Source organism: Falco rusticolus, chromosome 5 (genome assembly GCF_015220075.1).
Source record: "Falco rusticolus isolate bFalRus1 chromosome 5, bFalRus1.pri, whole genome shotgun sequence".
Taxonomy (NCBI): domain Eukaryota; kingdom Metazoa; phylum Chordata; class Aves; order Falconiformes; family Falconidae; genus Falco; species Falco rusticolus.
The window spans coordinates 76,369,577-76,393,663 of NC_051191.1; the positions used below are offsets into that span (position 1 = coordinate 76,369,577).

General features: G+C 39.5%; 1 protein-coding gene across 1 annotated transcript in view; it reads right to left on the minus strand.

The window, feature by feature from the left end:
• Positions 1-24,087, minus strand: part of SCUBE1 (signal peptide, CUB domain and EGF like domain containing 1) — a 218,052-nt gene that overhangs the window by 141,534 nt on the left and 52,431 nt on the right. Inside the window, exon 4 of the mRNA XM_037390251.1 lies at positions 19,548-19,682. Within this exon, the coding sequence (XP_037246148.1) occupies positions 19,548-19,682 (135 nt within the window). The remainder of the gene's footprint in view (positions 1-19,547; positions 19,683-24,087) is intronic.

A 24,087-nucleotide genomic window follows, 5' to 3' on the forward strand; every position in this document is an offset into this window, starting at 1 on the left:
AGGTTGCTCAGACACCAATTCAATGATGTGTCATGCTATAGAATCCCTGCAATTAGAAAAAACCAAAACCAATAACAAGCCTAAAAGCTTTGTAAGAATAAAAGGATCATCATGTACATTTAAAAACTGTAAATGGCAGCTACAACTGCAGCTCAACACAAATAACTGAATTATTATAATGCAACTTTATTTCTTTTTGCAAGTATACTTTTCCTTTCAAATTTTCTAATCTGTCAGTCAATGCAGAAATTACTTAAGGTTGCATTCGTGTTAAAAAAAAACAACCATAGCCTTGATCCGAGTAAAATTTTAGGTCTATGGAATTTTTATTTTATCTCAAAACATCTTGCTCTGAGACCTATTAAAACACTCACTGTTTCAAGGAATTATGTTTGATGTTTGTAAAGCATATTAGTGAGATACTTACATGCTTTATATTAAAACAGGCAATGATTGGCTTCACAAAGAACTATACAAACACCTTTTTAATTGAAATCTTTCCCTGTCCCCTACTTTCAAGCCCCCAAAGGTACCAAGCTATGAATTTCAATGAGGGCTTCGCAAAACAGTATTTAATTAGTGCTTTTCTGTCAGCCCTTCTCCCATCATTCACATAACCATTCTTGTTTTTACAGTGACATGTAACAGCAATTGAATATCATACAAAAGGAGCAACATCCTCTAACAGATAACAAGAGTCTGAAACATATCAGTTCAACCTGATTTTGGTATGGCTGTTTTTCAAACCCATATGCAATAATGACTGTTTTTATTATGGAAGTAGCAGACCTTTATTCATTTAAAAAAAAAAAAAAAAAAAAAAAGAAAGGTCATTCTGTACCTGAAGGAACCAAAGGCTTAAACACAGAGCTACAAAGCATAATCTGAAAAGTAATCCCTCGTAGAAATGTATTGCTCAGTAGTTCCTCATAATAGAAGCAGTCTGTTCTATTGCTATTGCATTTCAGCTGTCAATCTGCAAGTACCACCATGAAAAAGTGTGACTAATGCTGAACCACTGCAAATGGTGCAGCTGGATGCAGGACAGTATCTTAAAGCTTGCAGACACGCTGCCATCCCTTTTGGTTGAATATTAATTGGTCAGTTCTATCCCTAGCTGAAGAAGCCTCTTGCATTCCTTGCCAAGTAAACCTTAACACAGCAAAGTTCACAATTAGCATCTTCTATACCTTCTGGCTAAAAAGAAGACTGGCCACTAAGCCTGGCTTCAGTAGTTCATGTTGTTATTCTTTCAGTGGGACCTCAGCAAGGTGACAGACCTAGGCTTAAAACCTTTAGTGCTTAGGAACTGCTAGTGCCACACCACAAAAACCTGCAGTGCATTACCTAGATTAGGCACATGAGATGTCTCCTCCATTTTCTACGCTGGCTTGCCACCAAAGCGTCATCAAATTTTTGTTTCTTATCTTAAATGAATTCTACATCCAGTTTCTCATCATCTCCAAAGGAATTAAAAAATCTCTACTGTGAGTGCCCCAGCTAAAAACTCACTTCTTCATTGAGGTGTAACTCTTCCTGAGAAAGGTAATGTTGGTTTGTGACAGACACATCATTCCTGGAGGTGAATGGAAGAAGGGGAAATGAATTATGAGATCCTGTACACGCATCTTGTGGAAATGATGAGAATACAAACAAACAATACACAACAGAAATAATTGCTGTTGATGTTGCAGATTAATATTGCAGTGTTTTTATATGAAGATGATTAGGATAGAGTAGAATATATGGAATGGAATAGCATCACAGAAGACTAATGCTGCTTGATCTATATCCTGGAAATTTAAGTTCAACTCTTAAAGCAAACTGTAGAAAGAGATCATTGAGGTGAATGTTCCCATACGAAGTCTTTAAACTAACTTCAGCATAACTGATAACTCTTGCTCAGACAAGGGGTCAGAAATGGATTAATAGCGATGCTACCAGCAAATGAGAATGAGGAATTCTGAAAGGTGTGAAGGCTATTTATTCACACTACACCTACCTTTTCATCATATTTCTCCTTCTTTCCAATACCTTCTTAACAATACATTAAATACATTCAGAAAGCAGAAGACTAAAGCAATAAAATATTTTTTTAACATCTGATGGCAGGGAGAACTGGGAAAAGATGTGGTAGTATCCAGAAATAAGAATAAGACCGACGAGGAAAGCTGCCAGTATTACATGAACTGTTGATTACAGTACACCTTTCTGTCCTCAGTCTTGGCTACAACTTGTGAGTCAGTATCAAACCACCAATTTTGGTAAGGAGAGAGCAAAGAAAATGACACTAGCAGTAAAAGCCACAAGGCACCACAGGAGGGTGCTACACACAGTCACTGTATTCATCTAGCAGGAACAGTTGAAGGCAGCATGACTTCATGCTTTCCATAGTTTGAAAGCAGGAATAAGTCCTTTCCCCTCATAGCATCTCAGAGTGAATCCATTATCTTGTAATCAGAGACTCAAAATTGAAGGGTAACAATAATGTTATCCTGAGATCTGTGTTGGTTGTAATGATGCTGACAGCTGAGGCCCGTTGCTAACATTGTGAGAATTTGCAAGGCAAATGACTGATCCAATGCAATGCACTTAATGGTTGTATAAATATTTCACTGTTCTTGCTGTGTTAGAGGATAAGTCCTCTCTACCTCAGAACATCAGCAGTTGTTCTTTACATGCTTAATATCAGTACACCTTCAGAACACTCCAGCATTCTTAAAATGAAACTGCTGTGTGAAGGGATATATGCTTTTATGAACCAGCACATAACAATACACTGACTGTCTACAAGTACAGATATATTTTACTGTCATGTTTTCTTTCACACTTCCCACTTATTTTTCAGTGGATAAACAAACCCACAGCACTGTACTGTATACAATACAACACAGTTTCAACTAACTGCTTTTTACTGAGGCTGTTTACAGCAATTTGAAAGAACAATTTTGAATTACTCATCCCCTTCCTCTCTTGACAAATGAACTCCAGGTTGTATTGCTGTATAGAAACTGATGAACATAACAGGGGCAGAAAGGATGCCAAGAGATTTCTCCTAACTTTCTAGGGTATAAGTAACTCCTTTATATATCCCAGTGAAGGTAAGAGAGCTCACCACAGTAATCTGGTGCATCTTGCAGTCCCTGAAAATACAAGAATCGCATGGACATTCCTACAAGTATCTTCTAGTGCAATGGAGGGTCTGTTGTCCAACTACTGAAGTAAGTATGCCATATCCTGCCCAGGACCTGTCTCTTCACTGACCCATCTAGTGGAGCTTCTGCTCAGAGTCCTTGGGTCTAGAAAAAAGGGTATGCTAACCCACAGAGGTGGCTAAATTACTTGCCTCCTCTTATGCAGAGAAAGTAAAGATGATGCAAGGGAGACTTCCAAGCAAGGATCTGGAATTCTTCCTCTTCCCCCCTATTCCTTTAACATCACTCATCCTGTTTTTGTCTATCAGTCTCTGACCCCAATCTAGTTACATCTTCCTGAGGTGTCCTCCCTCTTCATGTAGGTTTCTTCGCTAACTCCCTTAATCATAGAATTGTAACATTTCTTGAGTTGGAAGGGACCCACAAGGATCATTAAGCCCAACTCCCAAATTAATGTAATGTTGGCCAACAGCTACCGCATTGCCAGCTTTCTTCTGTCATAATATCCCTTGCAAGTTACCACTCAATTTTCCTCTCTTCACCTGCAGAGTAGCTACCACTTGCAATTTTGCTTTCCCTATAAACTCCTTCCCTTACTTTTCTCTATGATGGAGCTTGCACTCTCCAAGGAACAAGCTGTTCACTCTTTGACCCTGACTGCTTGTTAGCATATCCATTCTATATAACATCAGACCTAAGGCTTTTGCTTCCACTTGTCTCTATCCCTTCTTACTTGATGAGTCCCAATTGTCCTTCAGGGAGATGGTGAAGGGAAAACAATCCCTAGCTCCTCCTTCTGTTCACTTGATTCTAGTATTCATCACTACTGGGAGTAATACAGTTTGCTTCCAGTAAAAACCAGAGCGTGCTGTACGTACATTCCATACTGTCCATGACTTCAAGCATCTCTGTCCATAGGCAATGGCATTTCCTAGGATCACATCTGCAAAGCACCCTGGGATACTTCAGGATGAAAGATGCTGTATTAAAAAATGGGCAACTACCTCAGAAGCAGCACTGTGAAAAAACACATACCAATGCCTCAAAATTACTGTTGGTCTACTAGTTCATAAAGGAATTAAAAGTTAATGCAATCAAGCACTGGAGACAGCATCATGATGCAGGACAGAAAAAGGCCTAGCAGGCCAGGAAATCGTGTCAACATGCAAGATAAGATGTAGTCAGCAGCACAGCTTCCTACAAGGTGGAACCTGGTGCTATTGACTCTGTTGGGGCATGACCTTGCTTTGAGAAAGCCACCAAACATTAATCAGAAGTGGAAATTAGGACACACCACAGCTGTGACACAAATGGGCTGGTGACTGACAGCACACGCCACACAAATCAGTGACAGTGGAGGAGTGGAGATAATCAGCTCACCTGGTCAATTTGCTACTGAAGAAGCATCAATGTAGAAGATCACAAACAGTTTAGCAACATGAGAACTCATTTGCTGCCTAGTAAGTTGTGTACAAACATGTAGTTTCCCAGTTTAAATGCCACTGTTGAAATTTCATTCCAAAAAAGAAATTTGCCAGAGAGGATGCACAACTACTCTCCCATACTCCAAGCTGGAAGCACAGAATTCAGAGAAGCTTCTGTCAGCCTGCACTGAATACCTGTTGCCACTATCACTCTAATCATCTGGCAGTTAAATTCTGTTTCTAGCATTGTCTAGGACATACCATGAGGAAAATATATTAATACATTGCCACTTTCACAGAAGAGAAGAAAGTATGGCAACAATGGCCACCATATACACTTTTCTTTAGGGAACAGAATTTGGATGGGAAGAAAAGAGGAAGATAATTCATCTATCAGAAGGCAATGCAGAAATACTAACTACGAAGATATTTTTACATACAATCTCGTAAATAAAGGAAACAGGGTGCTGGTCACCCTATATCCTATATAAATACTGGAAATGCAAACTGTCTGGAAAGAAGAAATAGAATGCTATACCCCGGTATGTGCACTAATTCATTAACTGCTCTATGGCTCCAATCCAGCAAAACACTTAAGCACATGAATAGTCCCAACAACAAAGGCCTGAAAGCCTGCCCACACATTAAAGTAAAACGCAGTGTCGGCACAAGCCTCTCCCTTGCTTTCAGGAAAACCTACAAAACCCAGAGAACAAAATCAATGCCGCGTCCATTGGGTATAGCAGGCAAGGAGTGGGGTCACAGCAGCCACACTGAAGGACAGTTTAGGAAAATGTATTTTTACAAAATGCGTAAGTACTTGTATATACAAATTTTAAATACACACACATTGGTAGTATTATATATTATTTTCTAAGCATTGTAAGAGCCCAGAATATCTGCAATACAAAAGAGCCATTTAGCTATGAAAAACATCTAAACTTTTTACTGGGTTTGCTTTTATGGGAAGATACTTTGCCATTCTGTGGAAAGGGAATATGTTGCTCTGTTTTCCCTGAGTTTTCCTCAGAGAAGGAATGTGAATAAAATGTCAGCGTGAGACATGCAGCAATCCTAGCTTACTCAAATCAAATGTCAGGGTTCAAGCAAGCATGATGATAACATTTGGTGGGGGCACGAGGGAAAGAAATGAGTGATTCACAGTCTGGAAGGCGACATTGCAGGGTCTAGATCAGCGGAAAAGTGAGAGGTGCTCAGGAAGGATGGGTGTGGAACAGAGATTTTGAATATAAAAGTTACCTGCTATCAAGATTTGCTCAGATGGCATGATTAAAGCATTCAAAAACATTTTCCTGTGACCTCAGACAACAAAATCCTTTACTATGTGAGCGAGAGTATTACCAAGAGGAGCATTTTAAAGCATAGTTACAATTTCTCCTTTTACTATCATTAGTATTTACACTCACCAAAACAATCCTCTTGCTTCTCTGTTCAAATGATACAATCAGCACCAAACACAGATACACAGGGGGCATGTAGGCAAACACATTTTCCACACAGCAGCAAATTTGATCCCATTCCTGTCACAAATGGTTAATTTTTTTCTGGGGCACTCAGCATCAGATTTCATGTGGAGGCACCTGAAATAGCAGTCCTATGTTATTAGCCATTTAAGACCAAACGCTATCACCAACACAATGAGTGGAAGCCTAATCTGGCAGTTGTACTTCAGAAATGAATGAAACATTTATAGGGCAGTAGTGGTGTGAAAGTGGAAGAACCTGCTTCTCTCAGAAGTCTATATGCTCTGCTGGCACATTCAGGGTGAGAAATACCCAGTGTGTACAGAAACCACTCTGCTGCTCTCATATCACTGCTCTTTCTCTGTGCATTGAGGCTTATTTGTCATTGCAGAATAGTTTCTTAAGCTTAAAACTAGCAGGCTCTCTTCTGTGCCCAAGTGACTATCTCAGCACCTGTTTATTGCTCTGCTACAGTGCACACCAACTTCTGACTACAATAACAATCATTAGTAGTAGTATTTGGGATTAGTAGACTATGTAACTGCCCTACAAGCATATTCTTCAGTACTGAATTGCCTTTCATCTACTTATCACCTATTGGTTTCTTTCTGGCCCTTTTTACTCCTTCTCAGAGTTCTGTGTAGGTCCTAGAGACACTTCTGTCCTATAGATTAGTGAAATGGTTTGCTGAAGTCTTCCACAGAAAGTGTAAAGTTTACAATGGTAGTACAGTTATTCACAACTTCCTTTACCTGTGCAATGGTGTAACCCAAAGAAACAGTCATAAATCACATCAGTTTCTGATTCAATCTCTGTTGTTGGCAGATGTTTACAGTCTCATGATGCCAGTTCAAATCCTACTGAAACTGCTGAGAGTTCAATCAGACTTGCATCTCATTTCCACTTTAGAGAGAACATTACAGCTGTGACTGGAGCAGTCTTTAGCCTCCACAGATTTCATGGTCTAACAAAGCTGTACTATTTCATCCTAGTCACCATGTATAAACCTAACTGGTCTTCCATTTTTTAAAAAGAGAAAGGAGGTAAAAGGATAGGATGAATGAAGATAAAGATATATTGGTAGAGCTGCATGTGGAAATAAGCATGGCATCTGCTAGCAGCATATCTAGTTTGTAGCCATCCCTGGCTTTAATGATCTAAGAAAAGAAAGATGAAAAAAATTCTTTGGAAGCTATAAGCTCTTTGCAAGAGGTCAACAAGTCTTTGAGTCAGTAAATAAAAGTGCAGTGAATATTGCTGTGCAAGGATGAACACAGAAAAACAGATTTTTTCTTGATAAGCAGCTCAGTTTGATTTCTGTATTGTGATGAAAAGCATTCGTTAAACACTGAATATGGATTTTAAATTGGGCAGTATTTTCTGGTGGTCAAGTTAAGCAGAAGTGTTTTTCCTGATACCAGGTCATATTGGTCAAAGCAAGGAAATCCTATTTCTGCCTGTAAAGAGACTGTGGAAGTCCAAGGAGAGAATAATTATGGAACAGGAAAAACAGGCTGTCATTCAACACAACCACACTTCTGACCACAATGTTGCTTTTAAGATAGCTCAACTTAGTATAGCTCAGCACCCAAGTATCTCCGCGAAGTCATAATAAACACTAAGAGAAAATGAGGTCTTTACAGGTGTTTTTAGAGGAAATGAAGAAACAAAACAACCCCATAAAATATTTAACCAAATGACACATAAATAAACTTTGAGTGCTTGGAGATATATTTACATTCTGGGTTTGGGCACTTGATAGCTAATAGCAAAAGTGAATTTGATGGACACTCAGAAGTAGCACCATTTACACTAGGTCTATGAGGCCTCAAATCTGGGTTAAAAAAAAATCCGCAGTCTGGACAACAGGAAAATTCCTTTAGCCACCTAACATCCCTCTGCATGACACTAATGAGAACAAAATAAAAAACACAGAGGCTTTCATGCTCCCACCAAGGCTCTACTTTTAAAGGATCTAACTACTGAGAATTACCACAGATATTCTTGCCTTTTATTGTTTTTCTGGCATTTTACTCTACCATGGGGCTGTTTCATAGGCATTTCAGTCAGCTCCTGACAGATAATCCTCCAGATTAATTCAGAGTTCATTTGGCTGATAACTGGTCAGCTTCTTTGAGAGATGGCAATGGAATGACAGCTCACTACCTCTTTCTGCAAATTCTCGGAAGACTGAACAGCACAAGGTATTTTTAACTAATGCCAAATGCTAATAAGTCATGTTGAGATGTACACAGAAAGCCTTTTCAAAACAAATCTCCAGGTAAACATACTATTCAGGATTCAAGAGAGAGACACAGATTAGTCTAGGAAAGTATTGCTCACCAAATCCTGGTTTAAAACAGCTTATTACAGGCTTTTTTTTTTTTCTTTTTTAATGAGATGTTTTTCAGATTCTGATTAGAGCAGAGTAATTAAACGTCCATTAAGGAAGCACTTAGGCCAAATGGATAGCTTTTCCTGGGAAGCTTAAAGGGAGTTCTGAGAGCACTTTGTCCAGAGAGGCAAGGAGCAGAAACAGCACTGGGGAAGAGCGTGCAGACGTGTGGCTGTGTGTAAGGGCAGGGTAGGCCAGTCTCACCTCAAGCACAGCTTGAATGCTGCCCTTTGGCAGAGCTGGCAGCATCTTTTTTTTGTTTGGCCTTTTCCTGGCAAGCTCCCCCAACACTGAAATATTTCACCCGCAAAAGGAAACAAATGTTTCAGAAACACTACCAGAAATACACTCCTTCATCTGGCAAATCAGGCTTCATGTCTGAGCTGTTTCTTGTACTAAGAGCCCAGTCTCTCCTCTTGATAAGGGGGTTTCCTGGATATTCATGCTACGGTACAATACATCAGCCACCTATGGAGGCAGACAAGGCTGCCTACCAACCACTACCATAAAGAGCAAAGGACAACACTTCCAGGTCTAAATATTTCAGAGTTTTGATGTTTGGGGTTTTCTCTATGAATTTTTAAAATATATAGTTAGTATTTCCAGGAAAAGCAGCTACTTCAGAAAACAAAATTTAGTGCTGCGGAAGAATACACTTCTTTCAAAAATAATGTTGACAACATCTGGTTGACCTGTTCAGGTAGTTGTTGTTGTTCAACAACTTGTTGTTCAAGAAGTTCCACTTTACTTTTCAGAACCTAGACATTCCTAGTGTCAGTTTGGCTGCCTTCCCAGTACAAGGGCACAGTGCAGAAAGTCATCAGGCATCCTGAATTTCAGTGAGAAGTCAAGCTGCCTGGCACCATCAGAAATTGCTCAGTTTACCACAGTAAGACAACAGAGAACAAACAGAACAAAAAGTGTAGGGAGGAAAGGGGGGAGAGGACAGCATTTGCAAAATGCAGTTAGCCACCTGGCTCCCTGTGCTACACTTTGATCTCTAAACATGTACACATAATTCATCAATCACTGATGCTGAAGTGCACCAGGAACGAAAAGAGGGAATTAAGTAATGGACCAAAAGAATGGGGCTCAGGGTATCTGCATTCTGTTCCCAGTAGGAGCGTACATACATAAAAACTGATACTCAGTTCTACAAAGCAGATTTGGTGAAATCAACATAGTACCAATTAAACTGCATGCTCTGTCAAATGATTCCTTCACAGCTTTTCCGGAAAGCTCTTGGGATTTCTACAGTCCTCCTGTGCAACTCTAGGCAAATTATTTAACTGTTCTGTCTCCTGTATCTGTAACTTACAGCACATGGCATAATATCTCCTATTTCAGAGGGGGTTTAGAGTACTGAGGTAGTTTTTGTAGCCTCCTGCGACATCCTCTAGTGAATTAGTGATTAGAAAAGCAAATGACTAGGAGTTCACTTCTGGAGCTGGCAGAACAAGAAAAGCACAGCGTAAGAACAATTCACATCGCTGCTTCCCCATCTTGGCATTCGTAGCATTCCAAACAAATGTCAGTTTAAATAACCAACTCTCATTACACTAAATACTGAAATGCCAACACTGATCATGTGAATTTCTGTCAAAAATTAATGTTCGAGTAAGGAGGGTCTTAGTTTTAGCCTGTCTAGTACTTTGCAGTTTGATATGGATTGAAGATAGCAGCTATTATATTATCCTCAGCCCATGTTAACTGTAGGGAGAAAACCTGCCAACTCTTGTAAATCACCAATGTAACACAATGTTTGCAGCACACCGTACTGGATAATACTGGCTTACACTGCATGTACAGTGACCGAGCTATAAACACCAACAATAACTTTTAAATAAGGTGTTTCATACCAAAGAGGGACAAAAGGGCTGTTGCCTTTACTCAAAGGGGAATGCTTTGTGTTGGGACATAAGAACAAAGATCATCTGCAGCTTCTCAGCACTGATACGTCAGGCAGAGCCTTTCGAAAGCGCTTGATCATACTATGAATCATGCACAAAAAGCAGGTAAACAGATTCCTTGCACAAGCTCAGTGCTTTTATTAATGGTGAACACAGTTCACACTCCAACAGCACACAATGCTTTTCTCCCATTTGTACTTAATGCCTCTGTTTCTGCATTTCTTGACTCCTGGGAGAAGCAAAGTTGTTGAACCCCTGCAAGGGTATCATCCTGATGACTTGGGCGTGATTACAGGTTGGCTTTGTAATCTCAGCACATGACCCACTCCACTGAGAAAAACATTGAAAGAAAGAAAGACATTGCTGCATTTTGACTATACTATGGCTATACTGTGGTTTATACAGGACAGGAGCTAGCTAGATGGAAAGAAAACTGTAAAGGAGAGTATACTGAAAAGGAATGCATTAGTGAGCCAGGTTATTAAGGAGACAGAGGAAGAAATTACAGATTTTTCTGTTTCACACCCTTCTTTTTTTCTTCAGTCTGTTCTCTTCCGCCTCATTCCCACTTGGCTGTCTATCTGTCTACTTCTCTTACTTACTGTACCTGACATACCCTTGTCTCACTCCCTTCTTCCTTTGTGTCCCCTCTTAAAAACACGTCATGGTGCTATGATAATGGTTCTGCCATGAAAGCATTCACAGTGACTGTGTTTTGTGCTGTCCTCTGCCCTATGTTTGCCTTGTTTACTCAGGCTGTAAATTTTCCCAGTTTGTACAGGGTCTCATGCAATCTGGCCCCATTCTTGACCGGTGTGCAAGTAAAAAATAATCAAAACCAGTTACAAACCCAACAATTTTATGACCCAGATACTCCTAAGATATAAAGCTTAACAGAGCATGCAAGTATTCTTAGGCTTGAAAATATACATGGCTATTAAATACAAACATCTTCCTTCTTATTTCCATTAATTCCTAAATTATTTCAGAATAGCTCGGAGCAACCTCAAACATAATTACATGGAATTGAATAATTAATAGAACTCATTAAATGCATAGTATGCATACCATGTACAGGAGGGTAACAATATATATAAACAGGTATTTGGCATTCATATCTTGAATTCCTACTGGTTTGTAGCCAAAAGCACATTGCAGTGTCAGCCTCTAGAGAGTTCCTGCTGGATCACATCTCTGAGATTTGTCGTGAATAGCAGAAAAGAGGAACAATACCTGCAACATGGCCTGTAACTGACTTCTCTGCGTGGTGAAAAATACAAGACATATATGGAAAGACCCATAGTGACTGCAGTAAGTGTGAAAGATGCTGAGCACCTTTACAGAGTACTCAGAGCAGGCCCTGAATTCATCATTGTATCCCTGATGGCACGAGAGAGACATATCATGACAAATACAATGTATGCAATACTTAAAACAGAGTCCATTTGTTGTGTGCACGTGTGAATGTAACCCAGAATGTACACTCTGGCTTAATACTCTTCGCAGATCTTTCTCACCTGATGTTTCAGTCAACTGGATGCTAGGGGCCTTTAAAAAACATCAGTTCTTTCATTTAGTATAATCCTGTTATATGCAGAGCAGCCAGTATGAACAGAACATTGGTTCACTTCCAATGCTATTGAATGATTGAGTGTGAAAGCCCCCTTTGCGTATTTTCTCTTTAATTTTTTTTTAAATGTACTACTTTCCAGTGTGTTTTCCCATTCGTGCATATAGCTTTCCCATCTTGTCAGCACTGCCAGTCAGTCAGTCACTGAGCTACAAACTGCTCACTGCACTTTCTGTCACACAGGTGTGGAGAGATTTTTGATCTGACTTACAAATTCCCTGCTCCCCCTGGCAAGCTGGCTGGCTGTCATGTTGCTGAAGGGCGTTTCAAACAGCTGCTCTCTCCAAGACGCATTCTTTGCATCTCCAACTTCATTATTTCTTACACACTTCTTTTCCCCCTGTAGTTTCATCCTTTCCATACCAAAAGGCATTGGCAATGGAGCTGTGCAGAAACAACCACTGTACCGTTAAAACTATTCCAGATTTTGGCTCATTGAGAGATGATCTGCATATCCTAGTTTATCACTTAGTCATGTTCAACTGTGCATCTACTTTTACTATTAAGCACTATATGCAAGTTACACATGACTTCTAGATTACTTACCAGTTGATGTTTTCTAGTGCATCTAGGCTTCATTTTTTTAGTATTATTTTCTTGTCTTTTTTGTTTTTGAAATATTTGCCTGTTCTGATCAGCACACTTAAATCTGGGACTTGTTACAGGGCAGCTTCTGCACTACACTCTTAGAATTCAATCCCAGATTTTGGTAAAACCTGGCGATCTGCTATTGTTCCTGAGCGTTGGGAGATTTCTCCTTTGAGTTTCAATGAACTCACCACCACTGCATTGTGCTAACCGGTTGGTTTACTAGTGCATTCAACCTCAGCTAAAGCAAAGCAGCAGAGGTTATTGATTACTCAACAAAATTTGGTTTTCCTTCCAAATGAAACCTAATTCAAAGCCCCAGAAAATTTTGAAGTAGAATATTTTTCCTTTAGAAGGCAGATGAGCTATAAAACTAAGGTAGCATATGTAGAGACTTTATCACATTTTGTTGAGTATAAAACTGGTCCCTAGGACCTCAACAAGGGCCTGCAACCAACTCTACTTGGCTATATTTAACTCTGCAACTTGTGTTATACTGAAACTATCTTGATTTCATATCCTATACAATTTCCTCACATCCTGTTTGCCATCTGGACTGCTCTGAGGAACAGGACTGCAGCTGCTTCAATGGGGTGAATCTATCCTGGAGTTCAGACACAGTCACAAGACCTTTAGACAATACTGTAATATTTACACCTCAGTTTTCTTACCTATAAAGGGAAGATTGCAGTCTCAGGTTTCAGATGCATTTAAAATTATTGTAAGCCAAAAGTGACATGCTTTTGCCTCCAATTCTATGACATCCTAAGCAGTCACCATTTAAGCTGACATTTATTGAAGGCCTTAATGTGAAAAGCTGAAGAAAAAAAAAGAAAAACAACAAAAAACTACTGATAATTTTGATACTTAAAATTCTGCTTTTGCAGTTTTATTTGGATAGTACTTAAAAGGCGGCTACGAAGGGGGTGGAGGGTCTCTTTTCACAAGGAGTCGCATGGAGAAGACAAATGGCAATGGGTATAAGTTGCACTGGGAAAGGTTTTATCTTGACATAAGAAAGAAATTTTTTACGATGAGAACAATCATTCACTGGAACAACTTCCCCAGGGACATGGTAGAGTCCCCATTGCCAGCCGTTTTCAAAATGTGACTAATCAGGGCTCTCAATATTCTCACCTAGGCTCCCTTTCCCACAGAAGGTTGGACCAGATGATCTGTCAAGGTCCCTTCCAACCTGGGCAGTTCTATGACTCTATGAGACTACTTAACTTCCACATCTAGTCCTAAACTTTCATCTAATATTGGTTTTATGATTATATAATTACTGCTTCTCCACACAACTGAACTTCAGTCAGATTACACTTAAATTAGTTTTACACCAGTGTAACTTTACTAGTCCTAATCATCATAAATCACTGATATATGAGAGGAGGGATATCAGGCCTAACAGAGATTATTTTTTACTTATACCAGGTGTTTTCACCTGTTGCATTTTTCCTTATACCAGGTGTTTTCACCTGTTGCATTTTTCCTTCACACAAATTACAAAGCCCTTCCATTCCAGAGGAATGGAGAAAGCAAATGTGAGGCACCCTTCACACAAGCTGCTGGAGCAAGTAAGAATCCCTGAAACCAAAGTACAGCAATTTTCTTGGGTTATACACCGTTTTAAAAGGTTACACATGTCTAACAGGGCACAATGAGATTTAAAATAGTTTATTAAGCCTTTTTTCCTGGATACGCTCTGTATCCTATATTCTGTGAAATATAATACATTGAACTATTTATTCAAAATGTATCATGGGAATGTATAAACAGAGACGTTTCTATTACACATTGGTCTTATTGTGTGCAGTTTTAGGAAAATTCCAAGATGGCAGTACGTTTGTCCTGATAAAACTTATGCTGCCTGATAGGTTTTCTTATTATCTAAAAGCACACGAATCCATTTCCTTAAAATGTCCTTTACATATATTCATCTACTTTACAATCATATTAGGATTCCAATTAAAAAAGACAAATAGGACTGTTCTCCTCCAATGAATGGGATGCCTGTACTAGAGGTAGCCATGGCAAAGTATATTCAAGTAATGGAGTAATTTAACCAGTTACATCATCATGAAAGAGCTTTCACAGTTGATGAGAAACCTTTTACTTCATAAAGTCTGGAACAGTGCTGGCAACACTTAATTACTTAAGGTCACCCTTCTACATTAATCTAAATATGAATAGATTATTGTGCTTTCTGTAGAAAAAGCACCTCTGTCCTCTAAAGTGCTTTGTAGAAATTCTTGAGTCACAATAACTTTCTTGCCCAGAGTCCCACAAGGCATCAGCACCAGAGATGGGAAGAAAGTCCAGAATCCCAACCTGTAACCTTTCCTGCATTGACTGGGGGTCATGCTTCCTCCCAAGGAGTCCTAACACATTATTCTACCGATATAAAATTGCACTGAACTAAGAAAACAAGTATGGAATAAAAATAAATCATGGAAAGTATTGAAGATGTAAATTGAAAAAAGGTGGTTTTAAAATCCTCAGAACAAGAAGAAACTTGGTAGTTTGAAGTCAGCTGACCGATGAACCCCTATGCTACTACTGCAAAATTAACAAGGGTTTAAACATATAATCAAGTTTAACAAGTTACTATCAGGACAAGCATGGTAAGCCATTTCATAAGCCCATGACAAATGCAAGACAACTTGGCCTAGCATGTTTCCCTTTCCTCTGGGACTAAACTGTCACACTTTTAGTGCAGAAAGAGGCAAGCTGGTTTTGAGACAGTTTGTAGCACAGTAATTTGCTAAGTTGTGGTAGCTTGACTTTATGTCAAACTCCCTAACCCTTCTAAGAACATAAGGCTAATGGGATAAGGGGAACTGAAAGAGCATTTCCTTGCCAAATGTTTTTTTAATAGGCTTGAAAATGATAGTGACAAGTGTGTGAAAAGCCTTTCCACTGTTTGACCAGACTATCGTAATTTCTAGCCTTCTATAACCTGGTACTTTTCCACCTCTTCTTGTCTCCACTTACACTGACCACTCCTAATTGCACTCACCTTTTTAGTTTACTTGACACTACCTGTGTGAAAACATTGGCAGTGAATGTTTAGCAGATATAAGACCATTGATATAACTATGCTTTAGGTAGACATTCAGGGATGAAATCTAAAATAACAGAAATCTTCCTAGCCACAGAACTCCTTAAGTATCTTTCTTCTGAGCAAACAACCTTTGTGTTTTAGGAGACTTGCCCTCTGGAGGTAGAACAGCTATAGCTTTCTGTAATGTGTCAGCTGACAGTTTTGGTTGGTGAGGCAGTTTGTAGCCAGGACTCCTGACCACAATACCTTTTATAGTTGTAATGCAAATGGGACATACCATACCCTTCATTATGATCACTCTGAACTTAGCAGAGATACAGGCATATAGCTAAACTGTCTATTTTGATGCTTTTAAAGCCCATTCAGATTTGTAACTAACTTTACCATCACTAGAATGTTAATGATGTGCTCAAGGCTTTGCTGAATTGGGGCTTTTGGCTTATCATCAGACTAAGGGAAAACATGCTGCAACCCACTCACCTGACTCAGTCACAGCTGCAGTGTACAATACTAATCTCCACATTTATTAAACACATGCTCCCTCTGGAGCTGGAGATGACACAGTAACAGCTGTTGTATTCTGGTTTCCTTTTAAGTCATGAGGAAACAAACACAAACCTGTCTCTGGTATAATACACAGTGTTCACACCTACTATTGCAATTAAGATGCACTAAGATAAACAACAATTAAGTTCTTTGTATTTTTTACAATCCATTCTCCCTCCCATTTTCTCTCCCCGTTGTTGCCATCATTATTGTGAGCAAACTAGCACTGAAAACTGACTCAGCAAAGGGAAATTTCCCACAAAAATAAATGAGTAAATTGTACTGGGCATAGTATCATCCCAAAAGATACTGAGACTAAATGTAAGAGATTAGTAGGCCAACAATGAATACAGTGAAACAAAGTAAATATTGGGAAACCATGGTTTACCCCGACTTTAATGTCAGTCTGGCCTCCTGTTGGTATAAAATTCCTATTTGTGGATCATTAATTCTTTTTGTCCATAGGAAATAAGAACACTTGTAGGTAGCAAGCAAACATGTCACAGCAAGGATGATATTAAAAGCCCCACCATGAACTCCAGTGTGGTTTTTAGGTACACTCGTGGGTAGGAGCATGGTAGTACAATACACCCCCAAAACACTGGGACAGGCACAGTGCATCTCTGGAAGCTGGGAAATTCACACAGCAGCCAACAATTTTTAGGAAGGTGCTTTATATCAGAAGATGCCTTTCCTTTGGCTGGTTAGTATAAAAAGGGACATATTCCCTCCTCTGCTCAACCCCCAAGAGAATATTCAATGCCCTTTTTCAACTCTGAAATCACCACATCACTTGAATGTGCTGATGAGCTCTAAGCAAGTCATCAGCACCAGCCTTGCTGACAGCCAAGGCAGGTGAGCTGGGCCTGCAGACAAGGCACTGCTTAGGCTTGGTGCTGCTCCCTCCATTCTGAACTCATCCCAGCTCCTAAGCACGACCTAAGCACCTTGCAATGCTTCTCCCCTTTTCCCAAGGCACTTGAAAACAGGATGGAAAAGGTGGCAGCAAACTGTATGAAGAACCTTGTGCTTGATTGTTTTAGACTGGCTGAGACCTTGAAGAGACTTCAGGTAATGTCAAGAACACTGAGATTGTGTGACTGCATATGCATTTTTCAGAGCCAGAAAAGTAATCCCCCTGCAATTAATGGCTCTTACCATGCTCAATGTCAACAAGCTTGCTAAAGGACTCTGGCAAGTCAGTGCCTTTGTGTTTGGGTTGCAATGCTGGCTGTGTGGTGTGCTTTTGTCCACTATACCTCTGCTGGTAAACAAGGCTGAAGACACAGGCCAGTCCTAGGCACAATTCTGGCTAAATATGTTGAGGCATATTTTTGTGTTCTGACAGTTTCTGTAGTGGTGCTTACAAGTGAGACAGATGAAAGTGAGTAAACACAGATATTAAAAAAGCCATTTACTTTCTCACCATGCATGTTTACTATTTGCAGTTTAGTTGCCTCTGACAACTGAAAGAGATGATTTAATCTTATTTCCTTCCTCCAGCATACCCACCTGATCTATTTCTGTGGGACATCATGGCACTACAGTGTAACATTTGCTGTTACTGTAAATTGGCACTTTATTTTTTAAAAGCTACAAACCATTTGTTGATAAAACACTTTGCAAACACCATCAGTCTATTTGGTAGGTCGCTTGTTTTTTTCATATCTCAAATAATTTGAAGAAGTTGCTTCAAATTAAACATTCATGTCTTACACGACATTTTCTTTGTAAACAAGGTGACACAAATACATTATTCCTCTGCATATTTATTACATGCATACAGCAGTCAACCTTCAAACCCACTCCCCTAGTCCTTCTGAAAAACTAGGAATCCTCTTTGCCATAAAAACTTACCCTTTTCCCTCAATAAATCTACTCCTTAGAAGAAACTATTAGCTTCAGAGTCTCATTTTTCATTTATTTCATTAGTTTCCATCTCAGATATCTAAATTCTCTTTTATTATAGCTGCGAACTTTTATAATGTGCAAATTGAAATAATGATTGTATCGCAGCACTCTGCAAGTGGTTTTCATTAAGCCTCCAGCTACTATTCCTTGCTCTGTTGGATATCTTTGTGTCACGGTTACTTTATGCTGGACAGAAATTTGAACAATTTATGTTGAAAAGAATTACTAAAAACCTATTAGATAACAACCTTTAAAATGCACTCGTTGATGGAGCTTAATTGTATGTCCTTGTCATAATCAAAATACCTCAATTGCTTAAAACTTAATGATCATGCTAAAAAGTGGACCTGTAAATATATTCCAGACATTCACATTTCTGAAAATCAAAATTACTACATGTCTTTACAATTCGGTGTAAGCAGACACACACTGCCAGAAATACATTTACATTTCTGAGATGCTACACTACAATGTTTTGCTTTCTTGTCAACAGAGTGACTAAATTCATACTCCACATTCAAGTAGGATTTTCTGGATAATTCTAGTGACTTGAAATAGTTCAGAACCATTTGTGTGGCTTGTTGAAATTTACAGTGTGCTTACATTGTTGATCACCAGACTGATCTTGCTACTTTGTCATTCTGTATTGCCTATTGGTAAATGAGTTTGCTAGCGTGTATTCCCGTTGCTGCCAGGGTCACCAGAAGTCTGAATGAGCACATAAAGAGTCCACTTAATTGCAAAGATTTATAGCTATGCTGTTTTCTTTTCTCCCTTTCCACTCAAACTTGTCTTCTGTGTCTGACATGTATAGAAAAGGGAGAGCTGCTTATTCTAGTCAAAATCAGCAGCAGACAAGGATCACAGTTTTGCAGGGATTCCTTATTTCTACTGCTAGTGCATAGGCAACAGAGAAGCAGTTTTCTAGTCCACCCTAGACAGGGTACTGAACCAAAGAAAAATGCTGTGTCAATATAGGATCAGCCATCATGTCTGCAATGAAGCAATGAGCTACCTGACTGGCAATACCCCATAATCTGCATAACTTCCAGAAGCAACAAGCTGTTCATTTTGATTTAAGATACCATGCTCCCTAAGGTGGAAGACAGGCGAACTATTATACAATAAACAGATGAGAAATTTTTAAGTCTTGGAAACTCAGAAGCAGAAAGTTGCCGTTTGAAAATCTGCTTCTGCCTGCCCAGATAGCCTGCTGTTTGTTTGAACCAAGTATAATTTCTATGTCAAACTAAAGCCTTTTCCCCTGTCTTATTTATGGCTTTGCTCAAGTTTGGGTAGCAGAGGAATCAATCAATTCCAACCAACCAGTGAAATGATTTTGGGAGCTCTGGGGATAAAAAAAATCCCCCCCAAACAGTTCTTGCATTTTTGATTAACACAGTTATTCTAAAGAGCACAATTTACACACTGAAAACTTACCAATGGAGCGATGAATGCAGGTATGCTGGTTATCACTCAGAAAAAAGCCCTCTTTGCACTGACATTCATAGCTGCCCATAGTATTTACACAAATCTGTTGGCACCCTCCATTGTTATCCTGACATTCATCAACATCTAGAAGAGAGAAGAAAAAAGAAATGCAAGATAACATACAGATTCAGAATATACATTTAGAAGAGCAAGGAATCCACAAATAGGCACACTGTAAATTAAGCTAATGAAAACTACCCAAACTCCATCAGAGTTAATCCAAATTAATCCATCTAATTCTTCTTCCTGCATCTTAGGTTTAAAGTTAACATAAAAAAACAGTGGGGAGAGGAGTCCAGCTAAGTCTCCATGCATTCTGAGCTGCAAATTGATTGCCAATGCACAACGAATGTTAACGTCCTAAAAAGGCTGTGACCCCATCTGCCAAGTGTGGTGTTGCACTCTGTCATTCCCACTCCACTTGGAAAGACATACTTCAGGCCTACAGTAATTTCTAGCAGGGGTAGCAGGCAAACACAAAGGGCATTACTGAGTGAAAAGAGTCTTTATAGAGTTCTGGTCTTGAACAGAACAGCATGTTTCAATTACTGGAGTCATAACCCCCTACTTTGTCAGTTTGTTTAATGTTGTTTAATGAAAAGAAGGCTTCTTAAATCTAAATGTTCCATGTCTGTATTGTTATTTTAATAGGCAAATATATAAAAACCACAAAGGCAGCATTAGCTACTGGCTGTTTTGAGGGTCCCTGCCTACCCCCCCATCACCTTCCTTTGGCATAAAATTTTTTATGCTGTTGCATTTAACAGAGACATATGTTTCAGTATTGGGAAACCACTGCGATTAAAAGGTATCTGACCCACATTCAACCTTGCAAGTCTCCTGTTTTGCTCATAAAAGGTATATCATATTGATTTCCTGTTTCTCCTTTGGATAAAAGCAACTTGCCACCTGAAAAATCCATGTTTTCCTTTTTTATGGAGATCCTGCAACCAGTTAGTTATTTCACAGTATGTGCCAACATGTCAGCAAACGAGCTGGTGTGTTTTTTGCTTTCATTTTATTTTTGGAGGGAGGAAAAAACCACAACAAAGATAATGATCCACAACATTCAAAACCTCCTAACAGCTGGCACAGCTCCTGCAGAAATTAACTCCTCCAGGACTGGTCACATGCACTGTGGTAAAAACCAAGCTGCTTTTGCAGCACTCTTACAGGCAAGGCCAGGAAGCTTTGAAACGCCAGTAACTAATGCAGGAACACTGGCTAGTTCCAGCAGCTTGCTCAGCTAAGCCTGCTATTGCTGTTTGTGTGAGTGTGCTGCCTGTGCTTCACACAACAGAAATTGTAGCTCTTTCTCATAGAGAAAAAAAGCTCTAGGGTAATTACAGCAGTACCCAGGGAAACCAAGCAGTCTCCTCCTGCCTTGAACTACAATGGAAGTGCGTAGACAGTCCTCCTTTTTTTATTTACCAGGAAATGTTAAGCACTATTGCCTCAGTTTTTCTGTATCAAAATCCTCCCTGCCCTCAGTTCTTGCTCTTTTCCAGATTTGAACCTTTTCATAACCCCATCAGAGCAGTTTGGCAGTGCGTAGAAAAAGGAGAAGTGAAGACTTTCCTTGTCTACTGCAGTATAAGAAGGGAAGATAAATAAGACAACTATTGTGAGATCCTTCCTCTGTGAGTCAGCGGGCCTTGCTGCTCTATTAGTGGCAACCCAAACTTGTTCCTTCAAAACAGCACACTGGAATCTAGATCATCTCTGGAAGGCAAGTGGAACACTAACTGAAGGAAAAAGTCTCAGTTGGTACATGTACAAACCCCACAGTTTTGCTACAAAGTACATGGCCTTCACTGAGCTCTGTTTACAGTATCACAAAGCATCTCAAACAATTGCCTTCCAGATCTGATGAATAATCTGAAACAAACGCAATCATTTATAAACATTTTTTTTCTGTTCATGATAGCAAATGCTGGTGATTTACTACTTACATAAAGAGACAGCTCAATTTAATACCGAGCCCCAAATCCATATGCTTGAATAAAAGTTATTACAATTTAAACTCTTTAAAAAAGTTTTACTATGTGGAATTTCTTCCAATTGTTTTCAATTACTTGCCTCAAAATTATTTTAATATGCATTTATGAAGAGAAGGATTTGAAGAAAGGGAGCAGCTGGGATCTCGGACTACTATATCTCTATCTCCATACTACATGCCTTCCAATAAATCTTGGCCTGGTGGTGCAGGATTAACATTTTCTCTTCTCAGGCCTACTAGGGTCAGGCTTTTTGGAGCACTTTGTATTACTGCAGTCTTAAAAGGTAGTATTGCTATTATCCACCATACCAAGCAATCTATTGGACATAGCTGCCTGGAAAGTATTTACTGAATTACTTACTTGGTAAACTTTCTTTCCAATAAAATCACTTTATGACCAGCCTATTACTAACCCAGTTTAGAGAATGCGGTAAAAAAAGTCTTCTGAAGTTAGGAGAGAGAACTCCATTGACTCCCAAGGAGCTCATGCTCTGGTAGATCTGGCAGAGTAATTCCTTCATGTATCCGACTTTTTTCAAAGCTCACAAATGAAATAGCTGCCAAAGGGGCTTTTTCTCTCCTTCATTGTTTGTGCAACTCTCATTCAATGCAGCTCAAGTTACCCAGCTGAACGTGTAAACATCGGTAATACAGCATATGCAAAACTGCATTTTGGACCAGATTTTCTAGAGATTAAGTTCCACATAAACACCAAAATAAGTAGTCAGGTTTTCAATAAAGCTCTTCTGGCTCCAGTTTTGGAGGCTCTACACATCAGACTGGGCTGTGACTGTTTTGAAAAACTGAGGGTGGATTCTCAGGGGCTTTAATTGGTGCCACTCTGTGGGACAGTTTACACACTGCTGGAGATCTGAAACTCAGGGCCTAACTAGGTATAGGAAAAAAGTCGCTTATGATGTAAAACCCTATCGCTCAAATATCTACTCAAGCCACAACTAAATCCATTTTAAAAACTTTTCAATTTATTGAGCACAAATGCAAATCTCTCTTTATTACTCTATTCTTTATAAAAAAGGAATTATTTTTAAAGAGCAAACAGAGAGTCTTCTTTGGCAACCTTTAGCACAAAATCAGCTACCACTGGTCATCTTATCCAGGACCAGGGTTGTCTCCCCGAGGACAACCGCCCCAAGACAGCAGGTGCAGGTCTCCCTTTCAACTGGTATATGGAAACCACAATCTATTTCCTAAGCTCCCTATCTGTCACAAGTTCTTTCATCCAGCTCAGCCTGACCACCTGACAGTGTGCTGGTTGCTGGAGTACATTATTCACTGCTTATGGGGGAGCTGAGCCTCGAAATCCTACTGATGATCCCAGGGTGGAAGCTGGAGCGAAATTTCAGCAAACCTACACAATCCCAACTCACAAAAGGATGGAAAAAGGTTCTCACCTGAGCTGAGCTCAGACGGTTATCCCACATGGCTGCCACAACCCTCATCCTCAAAAAGAGGAAGGAAAACTAGGAGGAAGTTAATATATGTGCTTAAGTCATTCTCTGTAACACTCATCACAAAGAACTGTCCTGTGATTACATCTACCAAAGACAATCCCTGATGGAAGAAGCATCTAGAAATAACTCTGCTTCCACAGCTCTTAACTACTCCTTACCAGCACAAACAAAGAGTTAAGATGACAATCAGCACAAGACCCAGAATTGCTTGTACAGAGTTTAGACCAGAGTGACAAACCCATGTTTCCAGGGAGATAAGGGCCTGGACTTCAAATTGGCTAGTCGTCACCACGGACAACAAGGAATAAGGGAAGAGCCAGCTCAGGGAGAGGCTGGGAAAGGAGAAGTATCTTTCAAAAGAGAAGGAAAGATAATGGATGCATATATGCATACATACATATATAGATCTAACTATAAATCAGAAGCGTTATGCAAATTAATGCATGTCTGATTTTGCATAAGACCTCTAGCTCTTTCGCCCACTGCCTTCACATAATCAAACTTGTGTTCTGTATCTTGGTAAGATGAGATCCTCTAGAGAGTGGTAGTGTGGAACAGTATCAAAGGGTAGGAAACATTACCACTGATAAAGACGGATGTTTTATTTATTAAATAAATGAATGCTTTTGGTTTCTCATTTAATTTATCTGATTAACTTTTCAAACTAGCTCCACTGGTATTACACCCTGATCTGGCTCAGAACTTGCCGCAGTATTTGGCCTAAAGAAGCTATTCTGATCGAGTGTCCTGTTTGGATGTCACCGAGGGAGAAAGGTCTGCTAAAGGTACCCGAAACCAAAACCACAAGCAGGAAGATATAAAAGTGGAAACACTACACAGAGTCAATGTAAAGAACAGTATTTTGTTCCACTGTCCACTTCCTGCCATCAGCTCTTCCTTTCTTTTGACATTTTTCTTTCACACCAGCATTTTCATAAGCACTTAAGCCCCTCCGAAAAGAGTCTCACCTTCAAAGTCTCCAAAGCATTTCAGAGCCACAGTACAATCCACTTACTAT